Below are 25,013 nucleotides of genomic sequence, written 5' to 3'. Positions count from 1 at the left end.
ATTAATGTTTTGGTTATCCTGACCTGGACCCATTATGGGCTATTAGCAGAACAATTTACCTTTACCAACAACTCTGTATTTTGATACTTTGGATGGGAGGCTCCGGAGTGGATGAGGGCTCCCACAGTGCAAAATATGGTGCTACAGATGCAGGTTCGATAACCTTGCCAGCCGACACCGGGAAACCCATGAGGTGGCTTTTGGTTTTAATTTAGAATCCTCAAATCCTCTATATGTAATTATTTGCGGAGAGTCATGTTTTTCGATATACTGTAGGCCTACCGTAGGCGACATGAGTCTCACTTTTGTTGAGTAATGTGCTGTTAAAAGTGGTGTAGGTTGTTGTGTCTTTGAAGACTGTTAATTTATCAAATCAGTTCTCTGTAATTATTATTAATTATTATACACACCTATGTGAGAATGCTGTTCATTGACTACAGCTTAGCGTTCAACACCATAGTACCCTCAAAGCTCATCACCAAGCTAAGGATCCTGGGACTAAACACCTCCCTCTGCAACTGGATCCTGGACTTCCTGACAGGCCGCCCCCAGGTGGTGAGGGTAGGTAGCAACACATCTGCCACACTGATCCTCAACACTGGAGCTCCCCAGGGGTGCGTGCTCAGTCCCCTCCTGTACTCCCTGTTCACCCACGACTCCAACACCATCATTAAGTTTGCTGACGACACAACAGTGGTAGGCTTGATCACCGACAACGACGAGACAGCCTATAGGGAGGAGGTCAGAGACCTGGCCGGGTGGTTCCAGAATAACAACCTATCCCTCAATGTAACCAAGACTAAGGAGATGATTGTGGACTACAGGAAAAGGAGCACCGAGCACGTCCCCATTCTCATCGATGGGGCTGTAGTGGAGCAGGTTGAGATCTTCAAGTACCTTGGTGTCCACATCAACAACAAACTAGATTGGTGCAAACACACCAAGACAGTCGTGAAGAGGGCACGACAAAGCCTATTCCCCCTCAGGAAACTAAAAAGATTTGGCATGGGTCCTGAGATCCTCAAAAGGTTCTACAGCTGCAACATCGAGAGCATCCTGACCGGTTGCATCACTGCCTGGTACGGCAATTGCTTGGCCTCCGATGGCAAGGCACTTCAGAGGGTAGTGCGTACGGCCCAGTACATCACTGGGGCAAAGCTGCCTGGCATCCAGGACCTCTAAACCAGGCGGTGTCAGAGGAAGGCCCTAAAAATTGTCAAAGACCCCAGCCACCCCAGTCCTACTAGGACAGACTGTTCTCTCTACTACCACAAGGCAAGCGGTACCGGAGTGCCAAGTCTAGGACAAAAAGGCTTCTCAACAGTTTTTACCCCCAAGCCATAAGACTCCTGAACGGTTACCCGGACTATTTGCATTGTGTCCTACTCTCTGTTCATCATATATGCACAGTCACTTTAACGATACCTACATGTACATACTACCTCAATAAGCCTGACTAATGTCTGTATATAACCTTGCTACTCTTTTTTCAAATGTCTTTCTACTGTTGTTTTATTTCTTTACTTAACCCCCCCCCCCCCCCCCCCCCCACACACACACACACACACACACACACATACCTTTTTTTTGGCACCATTGGTTAAAGCCTGTAAGTAAGCATTTCACTGTAAAGTTTACACCTGTTGTATTCGGCGCACGTGACAAATAAACTTTGATTTGATTTGAGGAAAAAGATTCTTCCAGTCCGTAGTGAGTAATCCCAGTTCTGATGTCCAGAAGATATATTTGGTCATAATAGATGGTAGTAGCAACATTATGTACAAAATAAGTAAAAAGACAAGTTACAACCAACGCAAAAAAATGAACATAATATCCCAATTTATTACGGGCATGTAAAACGTCAGCCATCCTCTTCGGCTATAGGTTTCAGGATTTTCAGGCTGCTTACCACTCTCTCCCAAAATACATCATCCAGAAAGATCCTCTTGATGGGAGAGTCCATATCGGCAGACTGTGATATGGCCATTTCTTGGAGGGACTCCTTCCCCTCCAGGAGCCTCTCAAACATGATGACAACACCATCCCAAGGGGTGTTGCTGGGTAGCTTCAATGTGCTGCTCTTATTCTTCTCACTTTGCTTGATGAGGTAGATTGCAGCTATAACTTGCTGACTCTTCACATACCTAACCATTTCATTGGCTCTCTTGTAGAGTGTATTCATTCTTTCAGTGCCATGATGTCCTTGAGGAGCAGATTCAATGCATGAGCAGCACAGCCAATGGGTGTGATGTGAGGTAGAACTCCTCCATTTAGACCAAGTAGCCTTCATGTTCACAGCATTGTCATTCACCAGTGCAAATACCTTCTGGGTCCAAGGTCATTGATGACTGCCTTCAGCTCCTATGCAATGTAGAGAATGGTGTGTGTCCCTTGTGTCTGTGCTCGTGTATAATACAGGTTGAGGGGTGGAGATGATGTAGTTAGTCATTCCTTGCCAACGAACATTCGACCACCCATCAGAGATGATTTGCTTGACCTTGACCGCTATGATTTGCTTGACCTTCACTTGAACTCTGAATCTGTGAACCAGTTGCATACACAGCTCGAGCAAGACATTCATCAGCATTTCTCTGACTACGTTCCTCCATTGAGTAAAAACAAATCTGATTGCAGGAGGACGATGAGCTGTTGCTATCGATAAGGTGTCTGATTCATCATTTTCACCTCGAAGAGAAGTAGGTTGCTTGTTGTGAACTTACCAGAAAGCATGTAGTCCTTGGCTCAGACAGTGTAGTAGTGTGGGCTCAATAGCATCTCATTAGTGTGCAAGATCTTGAGAATCAGCTGTACATGTGATGGAAGAGTTCACTGCACATGTGATGGAAGAGTGCACTGTGCCTTGCAGAGGGTTGCAATTCCATTGAATTGTGGATAGTTTAACCAAAATATGCCACAAGATCTTGAATTGCCTTGTGTATCCTACAAAAAAAGGTTCACTGTTATAAGCTTTTTTGATGAATTTTTGCAAAATCCCCCAAATTCCAGGGCTTAACTTCCCATGGAAGAATTCCGGAAATTTACCAAAAAGTTTCCTACCCTTTGCAACCCTAGTCCTCATTAGTCCGGAGCTGGCAACAGGTTTGAGGGCACAGACTTCTATACAGGTCACAGCATGCTGCTTGCAACAATCTTATACTCTCACAGTAAAAATATGTCTAATTTAATGTTTTTGCCTCCATATTTGAGGTTTTGCTCACAACCTCACAGGTGATGAGAACCATTTTACTGACTGTTAGAGAGATACACATCACTGCATATGATGATGATGATGATGACGGTGACGACGCAAATACAATATGACTATGCTAACATGGATAATTCATGTTTTGGATAGTGGATGGCAAAGGATAGTTATGTCCGCATGGGGTTTAATTGGTGGAGTGATAATAACATCTCAGTGTGATGACTGCTTGGTAATTTGTGTGATTTCAATTATATTGGTTCAGGTTAAATAACTCCACATCTGCTTGTTTTGTAGTGAAATTACACTAGCTGCAGCACTGTGGTCTATCCTTAGTCTTTACTCTTACTCTCATGGAATGGGTGCTCTATATGTGACGGGAGTTTCATGCTCTGTCACCTAGTCTTCACCCTCAGGGGGGTTTCATACCAGGCCTTTTCTGGTGGCTACTTAGTGGTGGCAGGTGAGGGGTGTCTCTGACAACTTGTCCCACTGTTTAGGCTTGCAGTTTAAGGTGTTGCTGCTACTGCTGCTAGATGGGGTGGCTGGCATAGTGACTGGCTGTGTCGTGCATAGACACCATCACACCCAGCAGAGGCAGAGCTCAGCCATCTGCTCCAGGGGTGTCTGATCTGCTCAGCCTGCCTACTGTCCTCTCCCATTAACTTCAGATATTCTGGGGTGGCTGCGAATATAATTAGCCACCAGACCACCTCTCCCTCTCCCCCTCTCCACTTTATTATAAATCAAATCAAATCTAATTTTATTGGTCACATACACATATTTAGTAGATGTTATTGAAGGTGTAGCAAAATGCTTGGGTTCCTAGCTCCAACAGTGCAGTAGTATCTAACAATTTACAACAATACACACAAATCTAAAAGTAAAAGAATGGAATTAAGAAATATATAAATATTAGCACGAGATGACACGTGAGACACTCCTTCTATAGACTGTATACCTATGGTAACATGATGTATCATACTGTATCAACAGAGCAGTTTGGAACATGTAGAAACAAGCTGTTTTTTTAAAGCAATTGAGATTCAATAAGTCATCAAACTCCCTAGTTTTTTGCATTCATATTTGTGCGCCCACGAAACAGGCTTCATCACACACTGTAACTTCAAACATTTTTAAAATAATTTTGGTATCTGGAATGATGACAAAATATGTCTGATTAAGTGAAAACCACACTGTGATAGATGAATAATGCAGTCAACAACATGAAAGACAGCTATATCTTTTGTAGTCTGTCAGGCGGGAGTCTGGGGAGAGTCATGGCTGGTTTTAAGGCTGTGTGAAGAATAATTTTCTCTGCTCGTTAGTTTACTGAAAAGGGGAAAAATAATATAGATTTTTTTTGCTCATCATTGGAATTGTCATTTCACTGTCCCAGAATGGCATTGTTCAAGCTAGCTGGCTCAAAGTCTCATCCTAATCATTCACAATTACTTGCTTTCTTAAGTGGAAAATAATCCATACTTATCATGCCTCTCAGCTTCGTTAATTTTCCTTTTTCATTTTTAGGTTTCTGTCTCACTGTGGAAAAACAAAAAATAGTTTTCCTATTTGTAAATTGTTTATTGCAGCAAATCATTAGTACTAAACCATCCAAAACATTTTATATTTTACTTTATTTGACCTCACTCAGTGTATATCCCTGTATTTATCTTAGCTGGTGATTGGTGTTTTTGGACAACTTGAAAATATTATTTGTTTTGAGCTATGACTCAAAACAAATAATATATTTTATATCATAATTATTTTATATCATTAATGTGAGATGTGAAGTAAAAAAAATGCCATAATACAATTATGTACAATAGAAACAAATAGGCCAGTCTTTGAAATGCCAAGGCAGCTAGCTAGGCTAACCCAATACACTATGAAAAGTCTCATGCTAAAAACACCAACAATTACAGGGTGATTATATCCAATATCTTTCATTTGATTCAATTGTCTTTATCATGAGGGAATCATAAAGATTCAAACTAATGTTTTGATATTTCCTATCTCTTGGTGTTCACAGAATAATGGTCACCTGCACCCATCAAATCGATCCATATGATAAATGTTTGTGATTGTGCATCTCCAGAGGCTCGGCTGCTGATTGTGTTTGCGTCTTTCCAGATGGTCGCTTAACGGAACACTCATTGATCTGGGGAGTGACTACCGGCGTCACATGTCTGGAGGCAACCTGATCATTAACAGTCTGGACAGGGACCAAGACACAGGGATATACCAGTGCACTGCCTTCAACACATGGGGGATCATCCTCAGCTGCCGAGCCACTCTACAATTTGCATGTAAGTGATTGGGCTATTTTTAACACATCTGTGTGTGTCTGTGTGAGTATTGTTGCTGTGGCCTTAGCATTCTGATTTCTTGTTTGGTTTGCTTCAAATATATATTTTTAAGGGTTAATTGAATGAAATGTCAGATGCAACAAAATGGGTAAGGCAGCTTCTGACTCCATTGATTCTCATTAGTCGCTGTGTTTCCAGGTTTGACAGCATCTGAGCTCACTCGGTATTGACTGATACTTTGCAAATCTATGCCAGCGTCTGCGTTCTGGACTTGAAAGGAAAACAACACAAATAAAGCTTAAGACTTTGCAAACCAGACACAATCATTTATATGAATATGAAGCTTTGGCATGATTCTCTACCATATAGAGAGCCAACAGACAGACAGTGTAGAGACACCTCTCCCCTCTCACTGTTCATGCCGTCTCACTATTGATCATGTCCTAGAGATAGAGCCTTTCCTTCCCCTTAAGAGATTGACTGCCTTTACCCTCATGGGCTGGATAATGAATCTCACTTGTTGGTCCTAGGTGAGGAGGGAAGCTGCTTGATATTTATTGTCTAGTAGGGGAATGCACAGAGGAGGTATTGGCGATACATGAAGGTTGCTGCATAGGCTGCTAGCTTTTCCTTGTAATGAAGAAGCTGCCATAGACAAGGATGGCTTGCTTCCTCCATTTCCTGTCTCCACAATTCAACCGCCATTTTGATGATGTGTTTCTTTTTTGTGATGTGTTATGGCCATCAACTTCATCCTATTTATATTGAATTTCTGAACAACTAACACAACTGGATAAGTTGGATAAGATACCTCTCTATATATATTTTTCTGGCTTCCCTCCCGACACATTCTTGTTGGCTCTCAGAGTTGTGCAGAGGAGACATATTAGCCTAGAGGAAGCACTCATTCTGCTACAGACAGGGTAGAGCCAGCCTGCAGAGTGCTGCATTTTAGCACCAGTCCCTGCTGTGACTTTCTGTGTGAGGAGAGAGGAGAATAGGAGGGCCTCATCTCCCTACCTTAACTGATTACTACCTTTCAGTACCAACCCCCACTGTTTGAAATTAATATTACCGTCATGATCAGCTGCAGCTGTGTGGTTATGCTTTCCAACCAGCCTGCACCACCTGTCTGTAGATAGCCTAGCTAGCCTACCTCCTCCTGCTTTAGAATCAGCACCTTGTCTGAGAGTTGTAGTTCTCCACTGCTCTGTTGGAAGATGGCCACCCACCGCGTGGCCTGGACAGAATCCTGCTATGACTTGGCCGTGTTGGATTTCACCACGGTCATCAGAGACTGGCTCATTAATCTTCCCTTCGCTCTCCCACTCCCCTCTATAATCCTTCTCTTTTCCCAATTTGTCTTAACGGTCACATTGACTTTCTTTTGTTTGTGTTCGGGGCCTGACTGCAGGGCTGCCAGCCCAAGGGTGCGGAGTCATTAGGCACAGGGGTACAGTGGTTTGCCCATCACTCACTGAAACAGAGTAACGTTTCATCATCCCAGGTACAAGCTCAGTCTGTCAGCTTTTTCCCCTTTCATTTGCAGGGATGAATTGCGCCCAGAGTATCAATGGGGAAGCTAAGTGCAAGATTACACTGCATTTAATAATGATGTTGGTTATTGCTCTTGGCACTGAATCCTGTTTTTCGTCATGTGCTCTGTGTTTGTTCAGTTCTTCCAGTTTCCTCCTCTCTCTATTATCCCTTTGCAAGTTAATCTCCTGCTGCTATCATAACAACTGTGTGTTGTGAGGTATACATCACATACTCAAGTCCATCAATAATGTTCAATGTTACAGTTGCCTTTCAAAGTATTGTATAGCATTGGGTGTGTTCTAAAGCAATCAATCACTGTACCTGTGAATGGTTTCCTGCACCACATGGATTTTAGAGCTCTGAAGAAACCAATATAACGGATGCATGTGGTGGTGAAACTCAAACCACAGTGGGAAACACATTGGCTGATACTGATTGAGTTGTCAGCTGTATTTAGGCATACTCATGTTAGTGCTTACTGTCCATTATGCTTTATTATGCATATTCATCCATTCTGTAGTAACACTAAAGCTGGATTTTTGTGTTGATTAGACCTAGATAACTTCAAGACCCAAACTGCACGGAGTGCTGTGAATGTCCGAGAGGGCCAAGGAGTGGTTTTGTTATGTGGACCACCCATGCATTCTGGAGGTATGTTTTTTCCTTATTAGAGATATCTATGAATAACTGGAAAGGTACCGCTCTTCTGTATCCCATTAAAATCTTTGATTAAGTATTATATACAGAAGTTATTCGGGGTGTTCACAATATGTTTATTCATAACACCGTATTTGTTAGCCCTCAAAGCAATCATTCCAGCTAGCAACCTCAAATGAAACTTATTGCACACAGATGTCTGCAGAATAAAGCCGTGCGTGATTGGCCTCTGTTTGTTTTTCATTCTGAACTATTTCCTTCAATTAGAGACAAATCTGGGGGCAAATGAAAAGATGTTCCTCAAATTGGAGGCTTAACCTGATCCTTAGGCAATACGTTCCCAGCAAAGTGATTTTAAAACCTGGATCACATAATCAATTGTAACTTATCCCAACTCAAATGGAATGTAGAATTCAAAGTGATTTTTCAAACTCATTTATTCTATACCCTAGAGGAAAAACAAACAAAAAAACTTTCTGGGATATCTTGTTTATCTTTCATGCTATTTTCAACTTGTACAGATGAATGACTCTGCACATTTGAGATTGCTATTGCAGTGTGTGTGATCGCAACCCTACTCAGTTAAACTTTCCTTGGTATTGAATAATGGACTTTGTACATACAGACTGACCCTGTTGCAGGACCAGAATATATGCAATTTAGCGAACGCTTTTATCCAAAGCGACTTGGTCATGCGTGCATACATTTTACGTATGGATGGTCCCAGGAATCAAACCCACTACCCTGGCATTACAAGCGCCATGCTCTACCAACTGAGCTACAAAGGACCACCACTCACTTTAAAGGGAAAATTCGAGATTTTGGCAAGGACACCCTTTATCTACTTCAGAGTCAGATGAAAAAGTTGAAAAGCTTCAAGTTCCTCGGCGTACACATCACTGACAATCAACACCCGATGTCACAGAAAAGCCAAAAAGATCATCAAGGACATCAAACACCCAAGCCACGGCCTGTTCACCCCGCTACCATCCAGATGCGAAGTCTGTACAGGCACATCACAGCTGGGACCGAGAGACTGAAAAACAGCTTCTATCTCAAGGCCATCAGACTGTTAAATATCCATCCACTCAACCCTGCACCTTAGAGGCTGCTGCCCCATATGCATTGGAAATAAAGTATGCGCACCCTTTGGAATTACCTGGATTTATGCAGAAATTGGTCATAACATTTGATCTGATCTTCATCTAAGTCACAACAATAGACAAACACAGTCTCCTTAAACTAATAACACACAACAAATGATCTATTTTTATGTCTTTGTTGAACACAGTGTTAACATTCACAGTGCAGGGTGTAAAAAGTATGTGAACCCTTGGATTTAATAACTGGTTGACCCTCCTTTGGCAGCACTAAACCAAATGTTTTCTGTAGTTGCGGATCAGACCTGCACAATGTCCAGCAGGAATTTTGGACCATTCCTCTTAACAAAAGTGTTTCAGTTAAACAATAGTCTTGGGGGTGAACTTTATTTATTTTATTTAACCTTTATTTAACCAGGTAGGCTAGTTGAGAACAAGTTCTCATTTGCAACTGCAACCTGGCCAAGGTAAAGTGAAGCAGTGTGACACAGACAACAACACAGAGTTACACATGGAGTAAACAATAAACAAGCCAATAACACAATAAACAAGTCAATGACACAGTAGAAAAAAATAAAGTCTATATGCAGTGTGTGCAAAAGGCATGAGGAGTTAGGCATTAAATAGGCCATAAGAGCGAATAATTACAATTTAGCAGATTAACTTGTTGGGTGTAGGGGGCAGTATTTTCGTTTTTGGCTAAAAAAAAAGTACTCATTTGAAACTGCCTATTTCTCAGCCCCAGAAACTAGAATATGCATATAATTGTCAGATTAGGATAGAAAACGCTCTAAAGTTTCCAAAACTGTAAAAATATTGTGAGTATAACAGAACTGATATTGCAGGTGAAAGCCTGATTAAAATCCAATCAGGAAGTGCCTCTTATTTTGAAACCTCTCTGTTCCTATTCATGCCTATCCTCCATTTAAAGGGATATCAACCAGATTCATTTTTCTATGGCTTCCCTAAGGTGTCAACAGTCTTTAGACATAGTTTCAGGCTTTTATTTTGAAAAATGAGCGTGAAAGATCACATTGCGTAAGTGGATAGGTGGGGGCTCTCAGAGTGAGTTTTGCGCAATTGAGTAAAGCCGCCATTGTTTCTCCCGCTGTTATTGAAAAAGCTACACACTCGGTTGATTATATTATCGAATATGTATTTTAAAAACAACCTGAAGATTGATTATAAAAAACGTTTGACATGTTTCTGTGGACATTATGGATATTATTTGGAATATACGTCTGCGTTGTCGTAACCGCTCTTTCCTGTGTATTTCTGAACATAACGCGACAAACAAACGTCGGTATTTTGGGTATAAAAATAATCTTTATGGAACAAAAGGAACATTTGTTGTGTAACTGGGAGTCTCGTGAGTGAAAACATCCAAAGATCATCAAAGGTAAACAGTTTTTTTGATTGCTTTTCTGATTTTCGTGACTTAGCTACTTAATGCTTAGTGTACATAATGTTATATTGTGCTATCGATAAACTTACACAAACGCTTGGATTGCTTTCGCTGTAAAGCATAATTTCAAAATCTGAGACGACAGGTGGATTAACAAAAGGCTAAACTGTGTTTTTTTATATTGCACTTGTGAATTCATGAATATGAATATTTTTAGTAATATTATTTGACTGTGGCGCTATGCTATTCAGCAGTTGCTGATGACAATTATCCCGCTACCGGGATGGGTAGCATCAACATGTCAATACTGGAGTGATAAATGAGCAGATGATGATGTGCAAGTAGAGATACTGGTGTGCAAAAGAGCAGAAAAGTAAATAAAATAAAAACAGTATGGGGATGAGGTAGGTAGATTGGGTGGGCTATTTACACATGGACTATGTACAGCTGCAGCGATTGGTTAGCTGCTCAGATAGTTGATGTTTAAAGTTGGTGAGGGAAATAAAAGTCTCCAACTTCAGCGATTTTTGCAATTCGTTCCAGTCACTGGCAGCAGAGAACTGGAAGGAAAGGCGGCCAAATGAGGTGTTGGCTTTGGGGATGATCAGTCAGATAAACCTGCTGGAACGTGTGCTACGGGTGGGTATTGTTATCGTGACCAGTGAACTGAGATAAGGCGGAGCTTTACCTAGCATGGACTTGTAGATGACCTGGAGCCAGTGGGTCTGGCGACTAATATGTAGCGAGGGCCAGCCGACTAGAGCATACAGGTCGCAGTGGTGTGTGGTATAAGGGGCTTTGGTAACAAAACGGATGGCACTGTGATAGACTGCATACAGTTTGCTGAGTAGAGTGTTGGAAGCTATTTTGTAGATGACATCGCCGAAGTCGAGGATCGGTAGGATAGTCAGTTTTACTAGGGTAAGTTTGGCGGCGTGAGTGAAGGAGGCTTTGTTGCGAAATAGAAAGACGATTCTAGAATTTATTTTGGATTGGAGATGTTTAATATGAGTCTGGAAGGAGAGTTTACAGTCTCGCCAGACACCTAGGTATTTATGTATTTATAGTTGTCCACATATTCTAGGTCAGAACCGTCCAGGGTGGTGATGCTAGTCGGGCGGGCGGGTGCGAGCAGCAAATGGTTGAAAAGCATGCATTTGGTTTTACTAGCGTTTAAGAGCAGTTGGAGGACACGGAAGGAGTGTTGTATGGCATTGAAGCTCGTTTGGAGGTTAGTTAGCACAGTGTCCAAGGAAGGGCCATAAGTATACAGAATGGTGTCATCTGCGTAGAGGTGGATCAGGGAATCGCCCAGAGCAAGAGCAACATCGTTGATATAAACAGAGCAAAGAGTCGGCCCGAGAATTGAACCCTGTGGTACCCCCATAGAGACTGCCAGAGGTCCGGACAACAAGCCCTCCAATTTGACACACTGTGAACTCTGTCTGCAAAGTAATTGTTGAACCAGGCAAGGCAGTCATTAGAAAAACCAAGGCTATTGAGTCTGCCGATAAGAATACGGTGATTGACAGAGTCGAAAGCCTTGGCCACGTCGATGAAGACGGTATATATTTTATCGATGGCAGTTATTTAGTACCTTGAGCGTGGCTGAGGTGCACCCGTGACCGGCTCAGAACCCGGATTGCACAGCGGAAAAGGTACGGTGGGATTCGAAATGGTCAGTGATCTGTTTAATATCTTGGCTTTCGAAGACCTTAGATAGGCAGGGCAGGATGGATATAGGTCTGTAACAGTTTGGGTCTAGGGTGTCACCCCGTTTGAAGAGGGGGATGACCACGGCAGCTTTCCAATCTTTAGGGATCTCGGACGATACAAAAGAGAGGTTGAACAGGCTGGTAATAGGGGTTGCAACAATGGCGGAGGATAGTTTTAGAAAGAGAGGGTCCAGATTGTCTAGCCCAGCTGATTTGTACGGGTCCAGGTTTTGCAGCTCTTTCAGAACATCTGCTGTCTGGATTTGGGTGAAGGAGAAGCTGGGGAGGCTTGGGCGAGTAGCTGCAGGGGAGGTGGAGCTGTTGGCGAGGGTTGGAGTAGTCAGGAAGAAGGCATGGCCATCCGTTGAGAAATGCTTACTGAAATGTTTGATCATGGATTTATCAGTGGTGACCGTGTTAGCTAGCCTCAGTGCAGTGGGCAGCTGGGAGGAGGTGCTCTTGTTCTCCATGGACTTTAGTGTCCCAAAACATTTTGGAGTTAGAGCTACAGGATGCAAATTTCTGCTTGAAAAAGCTAGCCTTTGCTTTCCTAACTGACTGCGTGTATTGGTTCCTGACTTCCCTGAACAGTTGCATATCGTGGGGACTATTCGATGCTATTGCAGTCCGCCACAGGATGTTTTTGTGCTGGACAAGGGCAGTCAGGTCTGGAGTGAACCAAGGGCTATATCTTAGTTCTGAATTTTTTGAACGGGGCATGCTTATCTAAGATGGTGAGGAAATTACTTTTAAAGAATGACCAGGCATCCTCGACTGACAGGATGAGGTCAATATCCTTCCAGGATACCCGGCCTGGTCCATTAGAAAGGCCTGCTCGCAGAAGTGTTTTAGGGAGCGTTTGACCGTGATGAGGGGTGGTCGTTTGACCGCGGATACAGGCAATGAGGCAGTGATCGCTGAGATCCTGATTGAAAACAGCGGAGGTGTATTTGGAGGGCAAGTTGGTCAGGATAATGTCTATGAGGGTGCCCATGTTTACAGATTTAGGGTTGTACCTGGTGGGTTCCTTGATAATTTGTGTGAGAATGAGGGCATCTAGCTTAGATTGTAGGACTGCCGGGGTGTTAAGCATATCCCAGTTTAGGTCACCTAACAGAACGAACTCTGAAGCTAGATGCAGGGCGATAAATTCACAAATGGTGTCCAGGGCACATTATTTCTGGAGAGGTTTGTTTTTTAAATTAGAAGTTCAAACAGTTTGGGTATAGACCTGGAAAGTATGACAGAACTTTGGAGGCTTTCTCTGCAGTAGATTGCAACTCCTCCCCCTTTGGCAGTTCTATCTTGATGGAAAAGGTTGTAGCTGGGTATGGAAATCTCAGAATTGTTGGTGACCTTCCTAAGCCAGGATTCAGACACGGCAAGGACATCAGGGTTAGTGGAGTGTGCTAAAGCAGTGAGTAAAACAAACTTAGGGAGGTGGCTTCTCTCTTGAGGTCATGCCACAGCATCTCAATCGGGTTGAGGTCAGGACTGACTGGGCCACTCCAGAAGGCATATTTTCTTCTGTTGAAGCAATTCTGTTGTTGATTTACTTCTGTGTTTTGGGTCATCGTCCTGTTGCATTACCCAACTTCTGACGAGCTCAGTTGGCGGACAGCCTTACGTTCTCCTGCAAAATGTGTTGATAAACTTGGGAATTCATTTTTCTATCGATGATGGCAAGCTGTCCAGGCCCTGTGACAGCAAAGCAGCCCCAAACCATACTTTACAGTTGGGATGAGGTTTTGATGTTGGTGTGCTGTGCCTTTTTTTCTCCCCACGTAGTGTTGTGTTCCTTCCAAACAACTCAACTTTAGTTTCCTCTGTCCACAGAATATTTTGCCAGTAGCGCTGTGGAACATCCAGGTGCTCTTATATGAACTTCAGACTTGCAGCAATGTTTTTTTGGGACAGCAGTGGCTTCTTCTGTGGTGTTCTCCCATTAACACCGTTCTTGTTTAGTGTTTCACGTATCGTAGACTCGTCAACAGAGATGTTAGGATGTTCCATAGATTTCTGTAACTCTTTAGCTGGCACTCTAGGATTCTTCTTAATTAACCTCAATGAGAATTATGTGCTGTGCTCTTGCAGTCGTCTTTGCAGGACGGACACTCCTAGGGAGAGTAGCAACAGTGCTTAGCTTTCTCCATTTGTTGACAATTTGTCTTACCGTGGACTGATGAACATAAAGGCTTTTAGAGATTATTTTGTAACCCTTTCCAGTTTAATGCAAGTCAACAATTCTTAATCTTAGGTCTTCTGAGATCTCTTTTGTTCGAGGCATGGTTCACATCAGGCAATGCTTCTTGTGAATAGCAAACTCTAATTTAGTGAGTTTTTTTTATAGGTCAGGGCAGCTCTAACCAACATTTCCAATCTCGTCTCATTGATTGGACTCCACGTTTGCTGACTTCTGACTCCATACTTTTTCCAACCTACACGGTTAATTCTTAAATGATATATTCAATATAGGCATGAAAATACAATCATTTGTGTGTTATTAGTTTAGGCACACCGTGTTTGTCTATTGTTGTGACTTAGATGAAGATCAGATCAAATTTTATGACCAATTTATGCAGAAATCCCGGTAATTCCAAAGGGTTCACATACTTTGTCTTGCCACTGCACATAGAAATGGACTTTCAGAATGGAACACTATTCACTTGAATAATGTTTACATACTGCTTTACTCATTCCATATGTATATACTCTATTCTATTCTACTGTATTTTAGTCCATGCCACGCAGACATTGCTCGTCCTAAGATGGATATATTTCTTAATTGCATTCTTTTACTTTTAGATGTGTGTGTATTGTTGTGAATTGTTAGATACTACTGCACTGTTGGAGATAGGAACACAAGCATTTTGCTACACCTGCAATAACATCTGCTAAATATGTGTATGTGACCAATATAATTTGATTTGAACTTGTGGATATCATTTTTATGTCTGTGTGCAGTTTAAGGAAGTTTCTAACTAACTCTAGCGTAATTGCTTACTAGCGTTACCCATAGACTTCCAGTCATGGAGCTATCATGGCGCTAACGGCTCGCGAACCAACTATAACTTCCTTCATACTAGAGAGACAAAAAAATGGTATACACGGTTCCTATGACTCTGGGGAAGTAGATAAAGGGCCTCATTGCCAAAAACCTGAAGTATCCTTTTAAACGTGACCCATTAGAGGTTCCTCTCTTTTGTATAGTACACATTGTGTGTGTGTGTGTGTGTGTGTGTGTGTGTGTGTGTGTGTATACAGGCCTGTACAGCTGGAGGAGGTGATAATGGCCTTGTGTAGCCAGTTTGAAACACACTGCGACAGCCTCTTGCTTAGAAATGATCTTTTGCCAGGCATGTTGTTACCATAGCAGTATTGTGTTTTGTTTGGTTTTCCTATTTGAACAAGAGAATACGACCCAGTAAGCATAGCACTGCTCTCATTGCATTGCGAAGCATGAATTTGACGCACAACCTTGAACTCGTTGGGCCCATTGTTACCCACTGACTATAAGACATCCCTGCAGGTTTTTATTCGGCCTCAGCGGCTTCAAATGTTGGAATAGATGTTTTCTCAAATGACACATTATATCTCATGTTACATAGACATGGCCACAAATGAAATATTGTTGCTAGCTAAAGTGACTGCATTAGGGCTCCATCATAAATATTTGTTTATTCTCGAGGGCTCAATTATGGGATGGTTTTCTTTTGTGTTGCAGCTACGGCATGTTTGTAACATTGTGCATGTTACATAAATGGCTATTGTGTTCAATAAGAAAAGAGGTTGTTGCACTATATTTTCATTTTCCTCTATACTTGTATTTGCTTGACAAATGCTATCACTGTTCATCACTGGCCACATAGCTTAGAGTCAGGGATACCCGGTCTTGCTTTGCTTCATCAGAATGAATTAGTTTTGGCTTCATTGAACCGACTGCCAAAGCGTGATCCCAGCACCCAAGGTTGCAAAGCGTTCTGCTCCCAGGGGGACAGGAAATGAGTGACAGTACATACACACCTTGTAGCTCCCTACACACTCTCGCCTCCACACCACATTGGATAGGCTACTGCTACAGTACCTCACGCCTGTGAATCTGTGCTCTCTTCAAGATGAGTCAGTAATGCTGTGTTCTGTGTTCTTAATTATGCTAGGCCTGTTGGCTGAGGAGAAGCATGGCATGCATGAGACAAGCCTGGAAGAAAGCCCTGTCCTGAGTCACTCAGAGTAGAGAACAGGGCATGTGTCATGAGAGTGCCAGTGCGGTGCTGTAATCCATTTTGGTTTGCTCTCTTTCCTTTGGACGCTCTTTCTTGTGCAGCAATAGCTGTTCTACTGCATTCGACTGGTATCTTTAAACTTTAAATATAGAGAAGAAAATGTATTTTGATTTCTTGTACACTATTTCAGCAAAGGATATATCTACACAAACATTTCACATACATGCTAAATTATATTTTCAAAAGGGCATTTTTCAATGTTGACTACTACTTCTACATACATATGTTACTGTTCAGTACTACTACTGTATTTACCGCTGTCACATTCCTCTCCCTCCTAGAGCTGACGTTTGCATGGATCTTCAATGAGTACCCCTACTTTGTCCAGCAAGATAGTCGTCGATTCATCTCCCAGGAGACAGGAAGTCTGTACATCGCTAAAGTGGAGCCTTCTGATGTGGGCAACTACACCTGTGTGGTCAACAATAGCATCACTAAGGGCAAAGTCCTCAGCTCTCCTACACCACTGGTCCTGAGGAATGACGGTAAGATCCCATCCTTTATGTAAACATACACGCTGATCAGTCTGCACAAGCTGCCCAGATTAAGCTCCTTATAAAGAGATAGGCGCTACACAGGCTACAACATCAATAGTCTACCTCGCTCAACGTGTATAGCATTGGCAGACAATACACAGTCTACAATAGACCATTCTTTCCTGATAGTCTATAATGCTAATTGTACTTGGTAAAAGACAGAGTAACCTTACCTCCTCAAAGGGAAAAGTCATTGGGTGGAGTTGCTGCCCTCCTAGCAGCTTGAATATTAGATTCAGTCTGAAAAGAAGTCACATCTCCACAGGAGATGAATACATACCATCCCCTCCCCCAGGTGTATTCTTCTTTGAATCTTTAATAAACCTTTTCCGTTTCTCTCCCTCTTACCAACCTCTCAGTAATCGTTTCTGTTCCACACACAAAGACCTTTGTGTTTCTGGGCCCATGTTATTGTTGAGCCTTGTCTTCCAAGGCGTAAAGTGTGTATGCCATTAATCATTGATGCCAAAATGCTGTTTGTGTATTGTTTCCCTTTCATAGGAGCAATGGGTGAATACGAACCGAAAATAGAAGTTAATTTCCCTGACACTGTTCCAGCTGCGAAGGGATCCACGGTAAAACTAGAATGCTTCGCACTGGGAAAGTAAGTGAATGTGCATGTGTTTGTGAGAGTGCAGTTTTATTTGTTATGCAGGTCTTTGTAATTAGAAGGTTTGCTGTTTATAGGATGCTGGAATATTAGTGATATCACTCATCGTCTTGAAGTCAAGTATCACAGACTTACAGAGGAGTAGAGAAAGCAGTAGCACATTGTGAGGATGTGAAAATCAAACATCCTTTCATATGTCCAGGAAGGCAAAGCTGTTGAAATTTGATACAGTGAAAATGGATGAAAGCCAGATTTCCAGATTTGTATGGTTACATTAATTCTAAAGGCTTTGGCAGCCTCCTCTTTAGAGAAAAATTGAATTCCGTTACGCAGTAAAAGCTTCTGTACAGTGAATCAACATTTTTTCACCTCAGACTGACAGACAGTCGTCATAAGGGATTTTTTCTCCTCATTGTATTGCAGCCCAGTCCCAGAAATAAGTTGGAGGAGAACCAGCGGTGTCCCATTTCCCAGTAAGGTGAAGATGAAGAACTCCAACGCTGTTCTTGAAATTCCACATTTCCAGCAGGAAGACACAGGGATGTATGAGTGCGTGGCAGAAAATAGCCGGGGAAAAAACGCTGCACGAGGTCGTATCGCCTTCCAGGGTAAGTGATCCATTTTACATTGAATGAATCCAGAGACACTTATGAGTCAATGTGCTGTTATAATAGATACCCACATTTGTAAATGTAGGCTTGGAGTCAGAATACTGGCTTTGGCCTTGGTTATCTGTTAGAAAACTTGGCAGTGTGAAATTTCAAGTTTTAATGTCACGTGCAAAAGTACAGTGAAATGCCTTTCTTGCAAGCTCCAAACCCAACAATGCAGTAATCAATATCAATATACCACTCAAAATAACCTAAGGTAGAACAAAAACACACAAGAAAAAAAGAAGAAGAACACAAGAACATAAGAAGCAGGGTTAGCTCCAATGCCATATTCCCAAGCCAAACCTTTTCAACTTCCTGAGGAGAAAGAGGTCTTCGCACCGTCTTCATGAGTGTGCACATGTGAGTGGACCATTTTAAGTCCTTAGTGATTTGGACACAGAGGTACTTGAAGCTCTCGACCCGCTCCACTGCAGCCCCGTCGCTGTGGATGGGGGCGTGATCGCCCCCCAGTTTCCTGTAATCCACTATCAGCTCCTTGGTCTTACTAACGTTGAGGGAGAGGTTGTTGTTCCAGCACCACACTGCCAGATCACTGACCTCCTCCCTGTAGGCTGACCTCCTCCCTGTCTCATTGTCTCCGGTGATCAGGCCTACCACCGTCGTGGCGTCAGCAAGCTTGATGATGGTGTTGGACTTGTACGTTACCACACAGTCGTGGGTGAACAAGGAGTGCAGGAGGGGACTAAGCACACACCCCTGTGGGGCTCCCATGTTGAAGGTCAACGTGGCAGAGGTGATACTCTTACCACCTGGGATCGGCCCATCAGGAAGTCCAGGATCTAGTAGCAGAGGGAAGATGTTCAGTCCCAGGGTCCTAAGCTTGGTGACAAGCTTGGAGGGGACAATGGTGTTGAACTCTGAGCTGTAGTAAATGAACAGCATTCTGATATAAGTATTCCTCTTGTCGTGACGTTGTATTAGTTAATGTGATGACTGTTGCCCATTGAATGATTACAAGTTTCTAATTGCGTGATTAACTGAATCAAGCAATTATTAACTCATTAACCTGGGGCACCATGGGAAAACTAGTTTTTATTGAGTTTCTATTTCCCAAATTAACTCAGAATATCAGAATATCGATTTTACAACAGCCGCTAACAGCCGCTAATTAACCAGTTGCCTACCAAACCAGTTGCCTACCAATGTTCTGAACGTCATATAGCCCGTGAATCTGCACGGACCCGGGTCTCACCAATGAGTTCGTACCACACCAATCTTAGTTGAATATTTATTTACTAAAAAGGTAAAATGATGATAGAAGATACACATAGACAAAACACATTATAGGCTATTGATTAGAACTTAGTATAACGGGCCAACACACTATGGTGTGTGTTCCCCAAAAGGGGGATTTCAAAGAGAGAGAGAGAAAAAAGAAAGTACACGAGAGAAATATACATTTGGGTGAATTTGTCAGCTATGCTATTCTAACCCTAGCCTTGCCCCAAACTGCCGCTCTAATGGGTCAGAATATAATGATGTATTACGTGGGGATGATCTCCGAGGTTTCTCTGCGTGGACCGTCCAGGCTGCTCGATGACGCACTACTCCGGCGCACCTCTCTGATCGTCCTCCCGATGTCAGTGTCCTTTTGGCTTAGGAGTCTGTTCCCTCACCCTTTGCTCTGGAAGGGGTCTTCTGTGGACAGACAGCTCTGTAGCTCAGGGCTCACAGCATAGGAATGAAACCCTTTAGATACCACGATTCAATGGGAGATGGAGGCTAGGTGGTTTGACTTGAATTCACCCGCTTAGACACAGCTACTCATCCGTAGCTTGGATAGAAAAGGATTTCTTTGTCTTCAAACTTGCGTTGCATTCTGGGTTCGTTCACTTTTTAGACCTTTGCTGCAGCTTGGGTCACGTCGTCCTCTATGTAAATTCTATACTCACAGGTTTTATACCCTTGGGTCAGAAGTGGGCGTAACCGCCTTTAGGGCAATTCTCTGGACGTACCATGTTAATGAGGGCAAGGTCTAGATTTCACTCAAATCCAATTTTAGACAACTAACTTAACATTTCATCGTTACCAAAACATTCCCTTTGATTTGGACATTTTCCACACAAAGTACAATGTATAAACATAAAACATATACTAGGAAAACTCTTTACGTTACAATGTTTTCGTAATAACGTCATCTATTAACCTTTAATAACAAAACAAAAATGACATACATTTTCATATTCCATCTATCGTCATGACCACCATTGTGGCTGATGGGTAACCATTGTTCCAAAGTCCCTTAATTTCATGTTTAATGTTCTGAGGCTGGTTCTCCATAGTAACAGGACAAAGGAATTTGTCTGTGGCCTGATATTTACCAGGGGCGTAAGGGGTCATAAAACCCCCACATCTTCAGACCCCTAGATCTCTCCTCCTCTGTTGGGGTTGAGAGATAATCTGTAGGGTTGTGGTCTCCTGTAACCTGACCTGGTCAGGACAGTCATGACACTCTTATCTAGGTGGGTGAGGGCAGTGTGGAGTGCAATTGAGATTCCATCGTATATGGATCTGTTCAAATCAAATTGTATCGTCACATACGCACATTTAGCAGTTGTTATTGCGGGTGTAGTTAAATGCTTGTGTTCCTAGCTCAACAGTGCAGTAATATCTAAAAATTCACAACAACTAATCTAAAAGTAAAATCATGGAATTAAGAAATATATAAATGTTAGGATGAGCAATGTCGGAGTGGCATTGACTAAAATACAGTACAATAGAATACAGTATATACATTTGAAATGAGTAAAGCAGTATCTAAACATTATTCAAATGACTAGTGTTCCATTATTAAAGTGACCAGTGATTCTCTAAGGTGCAGGGTTGAGTAACCGGGTGGTAGCCGGCAAGTGATGGCTATTTAACAGTCTGATGGCCTATAGATAGAAGCTGTTTTTCAGTCTCTTGGTCCCAACTTTGATGCACCTGTGCTGACTTTGCCTTCTGGATGATAGTGGGGTGAACAGGCCCGATGTGACATCGGGTGCTGTAGGTGTTCTGGAGGGCAGGCAGTGTGCATTGGGCAGACCGCACCACCCTTTGGAGAGCTCTGCGGTTGCGGGCGGTGCAGTTGCCGTACCAGGCAGTGATACAGCCCGACAGGATGTTCTTAATTGTGCATCTATAAATGTTTGTGAGAGTCTTAGGGGCCAAGCCAAATTTCTTCTGCCTCCTCACAACACTGTCTGTGTGGGTGGACCATTTCAGATCGTCAGTGATGTGTTACGCAGAGGAACATTAAGCTTTCCACCTTCTCCACTGCAGTCCCATCAATGTGGATAGGGGTGTGCTCCCTCTGCTTTTTCCTGAAGTCCTCGATTAGCTCCTTCATTTTGTTAATGTTAATGCACCTCTCTGCCAGGTCCCTCACCTACTTCCTGTACTCTGTCTTGTCATTGTTGCTAATCGGCCCTACTATGGTTGTGTTGTCTGCAAACTTGATGATTGAGTTGGTGAACAATTGTGAACAACAGTTGTGAACAATGTTTCGAGACTTTCACTGTACTCAAGTCAGCACACAATTTGCTTTTGATGAAGAGGCATACCCCTCCCCCTCTCAATTTCCCTGAGTCTACTGTCCTGGCAGCTCGGTGAATGGAGAATCCAATGATGGAATATTAATTCAAACTGTTAAGGCACAATTCTGATATTATGTCAGCGGTCCACGATAACAATTTATTTTCAGTCTTGGCTCTGTTGTCCTTGTTATCATCATTATTTCTTTGACACATCATGTCCCTGACATCTGCATATTCCCTCTTTTCATAGCAAAACCCCATTGGCTGCAAACAATGATCGACGGGGCCCTGTCCATTGAGGAGAACCTGTTCTGGGAGTGTAAGGCAAACGGAAAACCCAAGCCCTCCTACAGTTGGCTGAGGAATGGAGACAACCTAATGGCAGAGGTATGTATGGAGTCTTGCATGTTAAACCACATCAGCATCTCCACATAGTGTGCTGTGCTTCAGCATCTCTGAACAGCTGATGGGGTCCAAATTCAGTCTGAGTAATACATCAGCAGCAAAATGTTTTAGTGGCTTTTCCAACTTGATGGCCATGGGAAATACATAGCTTATTAGTGGTCTACTGCTATTGACAACATTACTTTCTTTGTTTTTGTTGAAGCAGCAGGTCAGCATTTTCTACCCCCTCACCCTATCCCAGTTCCAACCTGAGCATACATACCAGAACAGGGTGCTATAAAGTGTTATTTCTTCCCCTCTCTTGTCTCTTCATAGTGTACAAGTAATTGCATTTGCGCCTGTGGACATAATAGACTGCTCTAGCAATACATATGCAGATCTGCTTGCTTTCTCGTCCACAGGGCCGGGTACAAATCGAAAACGGGGCTCTCTCCATAGCAGCATTAAACCTGTCAGACGCCGGAATGTATCAGTGTGTGGCTGAAAACAAACATGGCATTATTTATTCCAGCGCTGAGCTAATGGTGTTAGGTAAGATAGCTTTCCTCTCTGCTTTTATGTGTGTCTAGATTGCTGTGTGTTTGATCATATTCTTAAAGATAAAACTAGCACCCTGCCGTTGCCCTTTTCAACATTCACTCGCAGCCTCATTTAATGCCACTTCGGCTCCAGAGAAGAAAATATGAATCTGATGGAGTGTCTCATTTTACTTTCAATCATTTCACCATATTGATTTTGATACTACAAACGCATTGCACAGTGGTATCAGAGGGCTTTCTCATGTAGATTACATATCGATTTATTCGGAGAGCTTTGCTGAGTTCTATCTGACTGACTGGATGAGAAATCCAATTCTGTCTTGATATTTAATGACACTGGGGGTCTCAGATGATGACTGACAAAATGTGATGATGACAGACAAAGCCCAACGTTTAGAGAAGCCCATAGTGTGTAGTGAGGACTGGTCTCTATGGGGGAGGGGGGAAAGGGCTTCATCGCTGACATGGCTTCATCACTGAAGCTCTGGAGCAGTTCCTATGGAGATCCTGGTTTTGATGCCATTGGATAGGGCAAGGAGGGAGGGAATGACAGTCAATCTCAGCTCAGCACAGTTGATCTGTGAGTTGGTTCAAGTTGTCTTCTTCACTTCCCCCCCTGTGTCTCCTAAAGCATCACCTCCCAGTTTCTCCAAGAATCCACTGAAGCCCCTGCTGAAAGCTCGCTCAGGCAGTGAAGTGGTTCTGGAGTGCAAGCCCCAAGCCTCGCCCCGGGCAATTAGCCTGTGGAAGAAAAGCAATGAGATCGTGCAGAAAAACGAGAGGTAGTGTGAAACCCAGCATGAACAAAGGGCAGCTGTGTGTTATTAGAATATTTGCAGATGTGTGGATGAATAGGGGGAAAGGCCTATGAGAAGAAAACAAACCCCTGGAAAAATTTAGATATAGATAGTAAATGTTGTATGCGGAGTCTGTGCATATTGAATGCTTAGCATATGCAAATACCTACATTTCAGTCATTCAGGTTTCAGTCAGGCTTATTTTGTTTAAATTCAAAAATTCACATGCAGATAACCATCTTTTGGATGGCAAGCCTGGGTAGAAGGATTGGCATTAGGACACCAATTTCACAGGAAATTGCTAAATGCAAAGTCAATTTTCAGTTTTCTCTGTTGGAATACAAGGAAAAATGGAAATTATGTTGAAACGGAAGGCTATTATGCATCCTAGCACTTGGACTGTATTCAAAAATGGCTCTTCTATTCTCTACCCAAGCAACAGCTCAGAACCTCTGTTATTTATCCCCTAGGATTACTCTGCTTGCCAACGGGACACTGAAGATTGTCAACGCAACCAGAAGGGATGCGGGGAGCTACACATGCATCGCTAAAAATCAGTTTGGGACTGCAAGCGCCACCGGAAGACTCCTTATCACAGGTGTGATATCATAACGTGTTCTCACAATAAGCCCGATGCATCTCCCAAAAACTTTTCATTTTGGTTCATGATTTTAACGTAATTGCCATTTTTAACATCAACCGCTGTCGTTACTGTCGGATATTTTTATCTACTGTCTTGTACTGATTATTGTACCAATAATTCCAGCCTAACATTTAATGAAAGTGATCGTTACAATTTGTCCGTACTACTTCAATTGGTCATTACTATTTTGTCTGTACATAGACAAGGTTGTAATTTTGCAATTAAAGCAATTGGAATTGATTTCACTAGAGAGAGTGGTGAAATAGACAAGTTATTATACAGCAATTAAGTGAAGGTCTTTATTTATGGGTGTGGTGACGTAGTGTGTTGGTGCAGTTATCAGGTACATGTATTGTAAGCGTCCGTCACTACCTCCATTGTTTTTCTCATTAGCTTTTTTAGGTCATACGCCAACAGCTGAACCCTGTAATCTAATGGAATTTAATTATCCTGACCTTTCTCTTACAATGCCCATACTCCACTGCAGCCACCATTGGGAATGTATTCTGCTTGCATAATCCTACTTCAAACATTTTCCCCCAATTTGACCATGCAAATATGAAGTGTTAACCAGAAATTGTGTTAACCTGGCTAGGACTGGGGTACCGCTAGCAACAGCCAGTGAAAGTGCAGCGCGGCAAATTCAGAACAACAAAAATCTCATAATTAAAATTCCTCAAGCATACAAGTATTTTACACCATTTTAAAGATATAATTCTCGTTAATCCAGCCACAGTGTCTGATTTCAAAAAGGATTTACAGTGAAAGCACCACAAACGATTGTTAGGTCACCACCAAGCCACAGAAAAACAGCCATTTTTTCCAGCCAAAGAGAGGAGTCACAAAAATCAGAAATAGAGATAAAAATGAATCACTAACCTTTGATGATCTTCATCAGATGACACTCATAGGACTTGATGTTACACAATACGTGTATGTTTTGTTTGATAAAGTTCATATTTATATAAAAAAAATCTGATTTACATTGGCACGTTACGCTCAGTAGTTCTAAAACATGCGGTGATATTGCAGAGAGCCACATCAATTTACAGAAATACTCATAATAAACATTGATAAAGAT

The 25,013-nt window shown here is 42.4% G+C and overlaps 1 protein-coding gene across 2 annotated transcripts in view; it reads left to right on the top strand.

Moving 5' to 3' along the window:
* Positions 1-25,013, top strand: part of LOC110494605 (contactin-3) — a 79,189-nt gene that overhangs the window by 34,708 nt on the left and 19,468 nt on the right. For both annotated transcript variants that reach the window (XM_021569821.2, XM_021569820.2), the window contains exons 4-12: positions 5,336-5,511; positions 7,603-7,701; positions 16,492-16,695; positions 17,248-17,350; positions 17,780-17,964; positions 21,799-21,935; positions 22,355-22,484; positions 23,124-23,274; positions 23,760-23,887. In XM_021569821.2, the coding sequence (XP_021425496.1) occupies positions 5,336-5,511; positions 7,603-7,701; positions 16,492-16,695; positions 17,248-17,350; positions 17,780-17,964; positions 21,799-21,935; positions 22,355-22,484; positions 23,124-23,274; positions 23,760-23,887 (1,313 nt within the window). The remainder of the gene's footprint in view (positions 1-5,335; positions 5,512-7,602; positions 7,702-16,491; positions 16,696-17,247; positions 17,351-17,779; positions 17,965-21,798; positions 21,936-22,354; positions 22,485-23,123; positions 23,275-23,759; positions 23,888-25,013) is intronic.

Source organism: Oncorhynchus mykiss, chromosome 17 (genome assembly GCF_013265735.2).
Source record: "Oncorhynchus mykiss isolate Arlee chromosome 17, USDA_OmykA_1.1, whole genome shotgun sequence".
Lineage (NCBI taxonomy): Eukaryota > Metazoa > Chordata > Actinopteri > Salmoniformes > Salmonidae > Oncorhynchus > Oncorhynchus mykiss.
The sequence above is the reverse complement of the archived record's forward strand: the minus strand, read 5'-3'. Positions and strand labels throughout refer to the sequence as shown.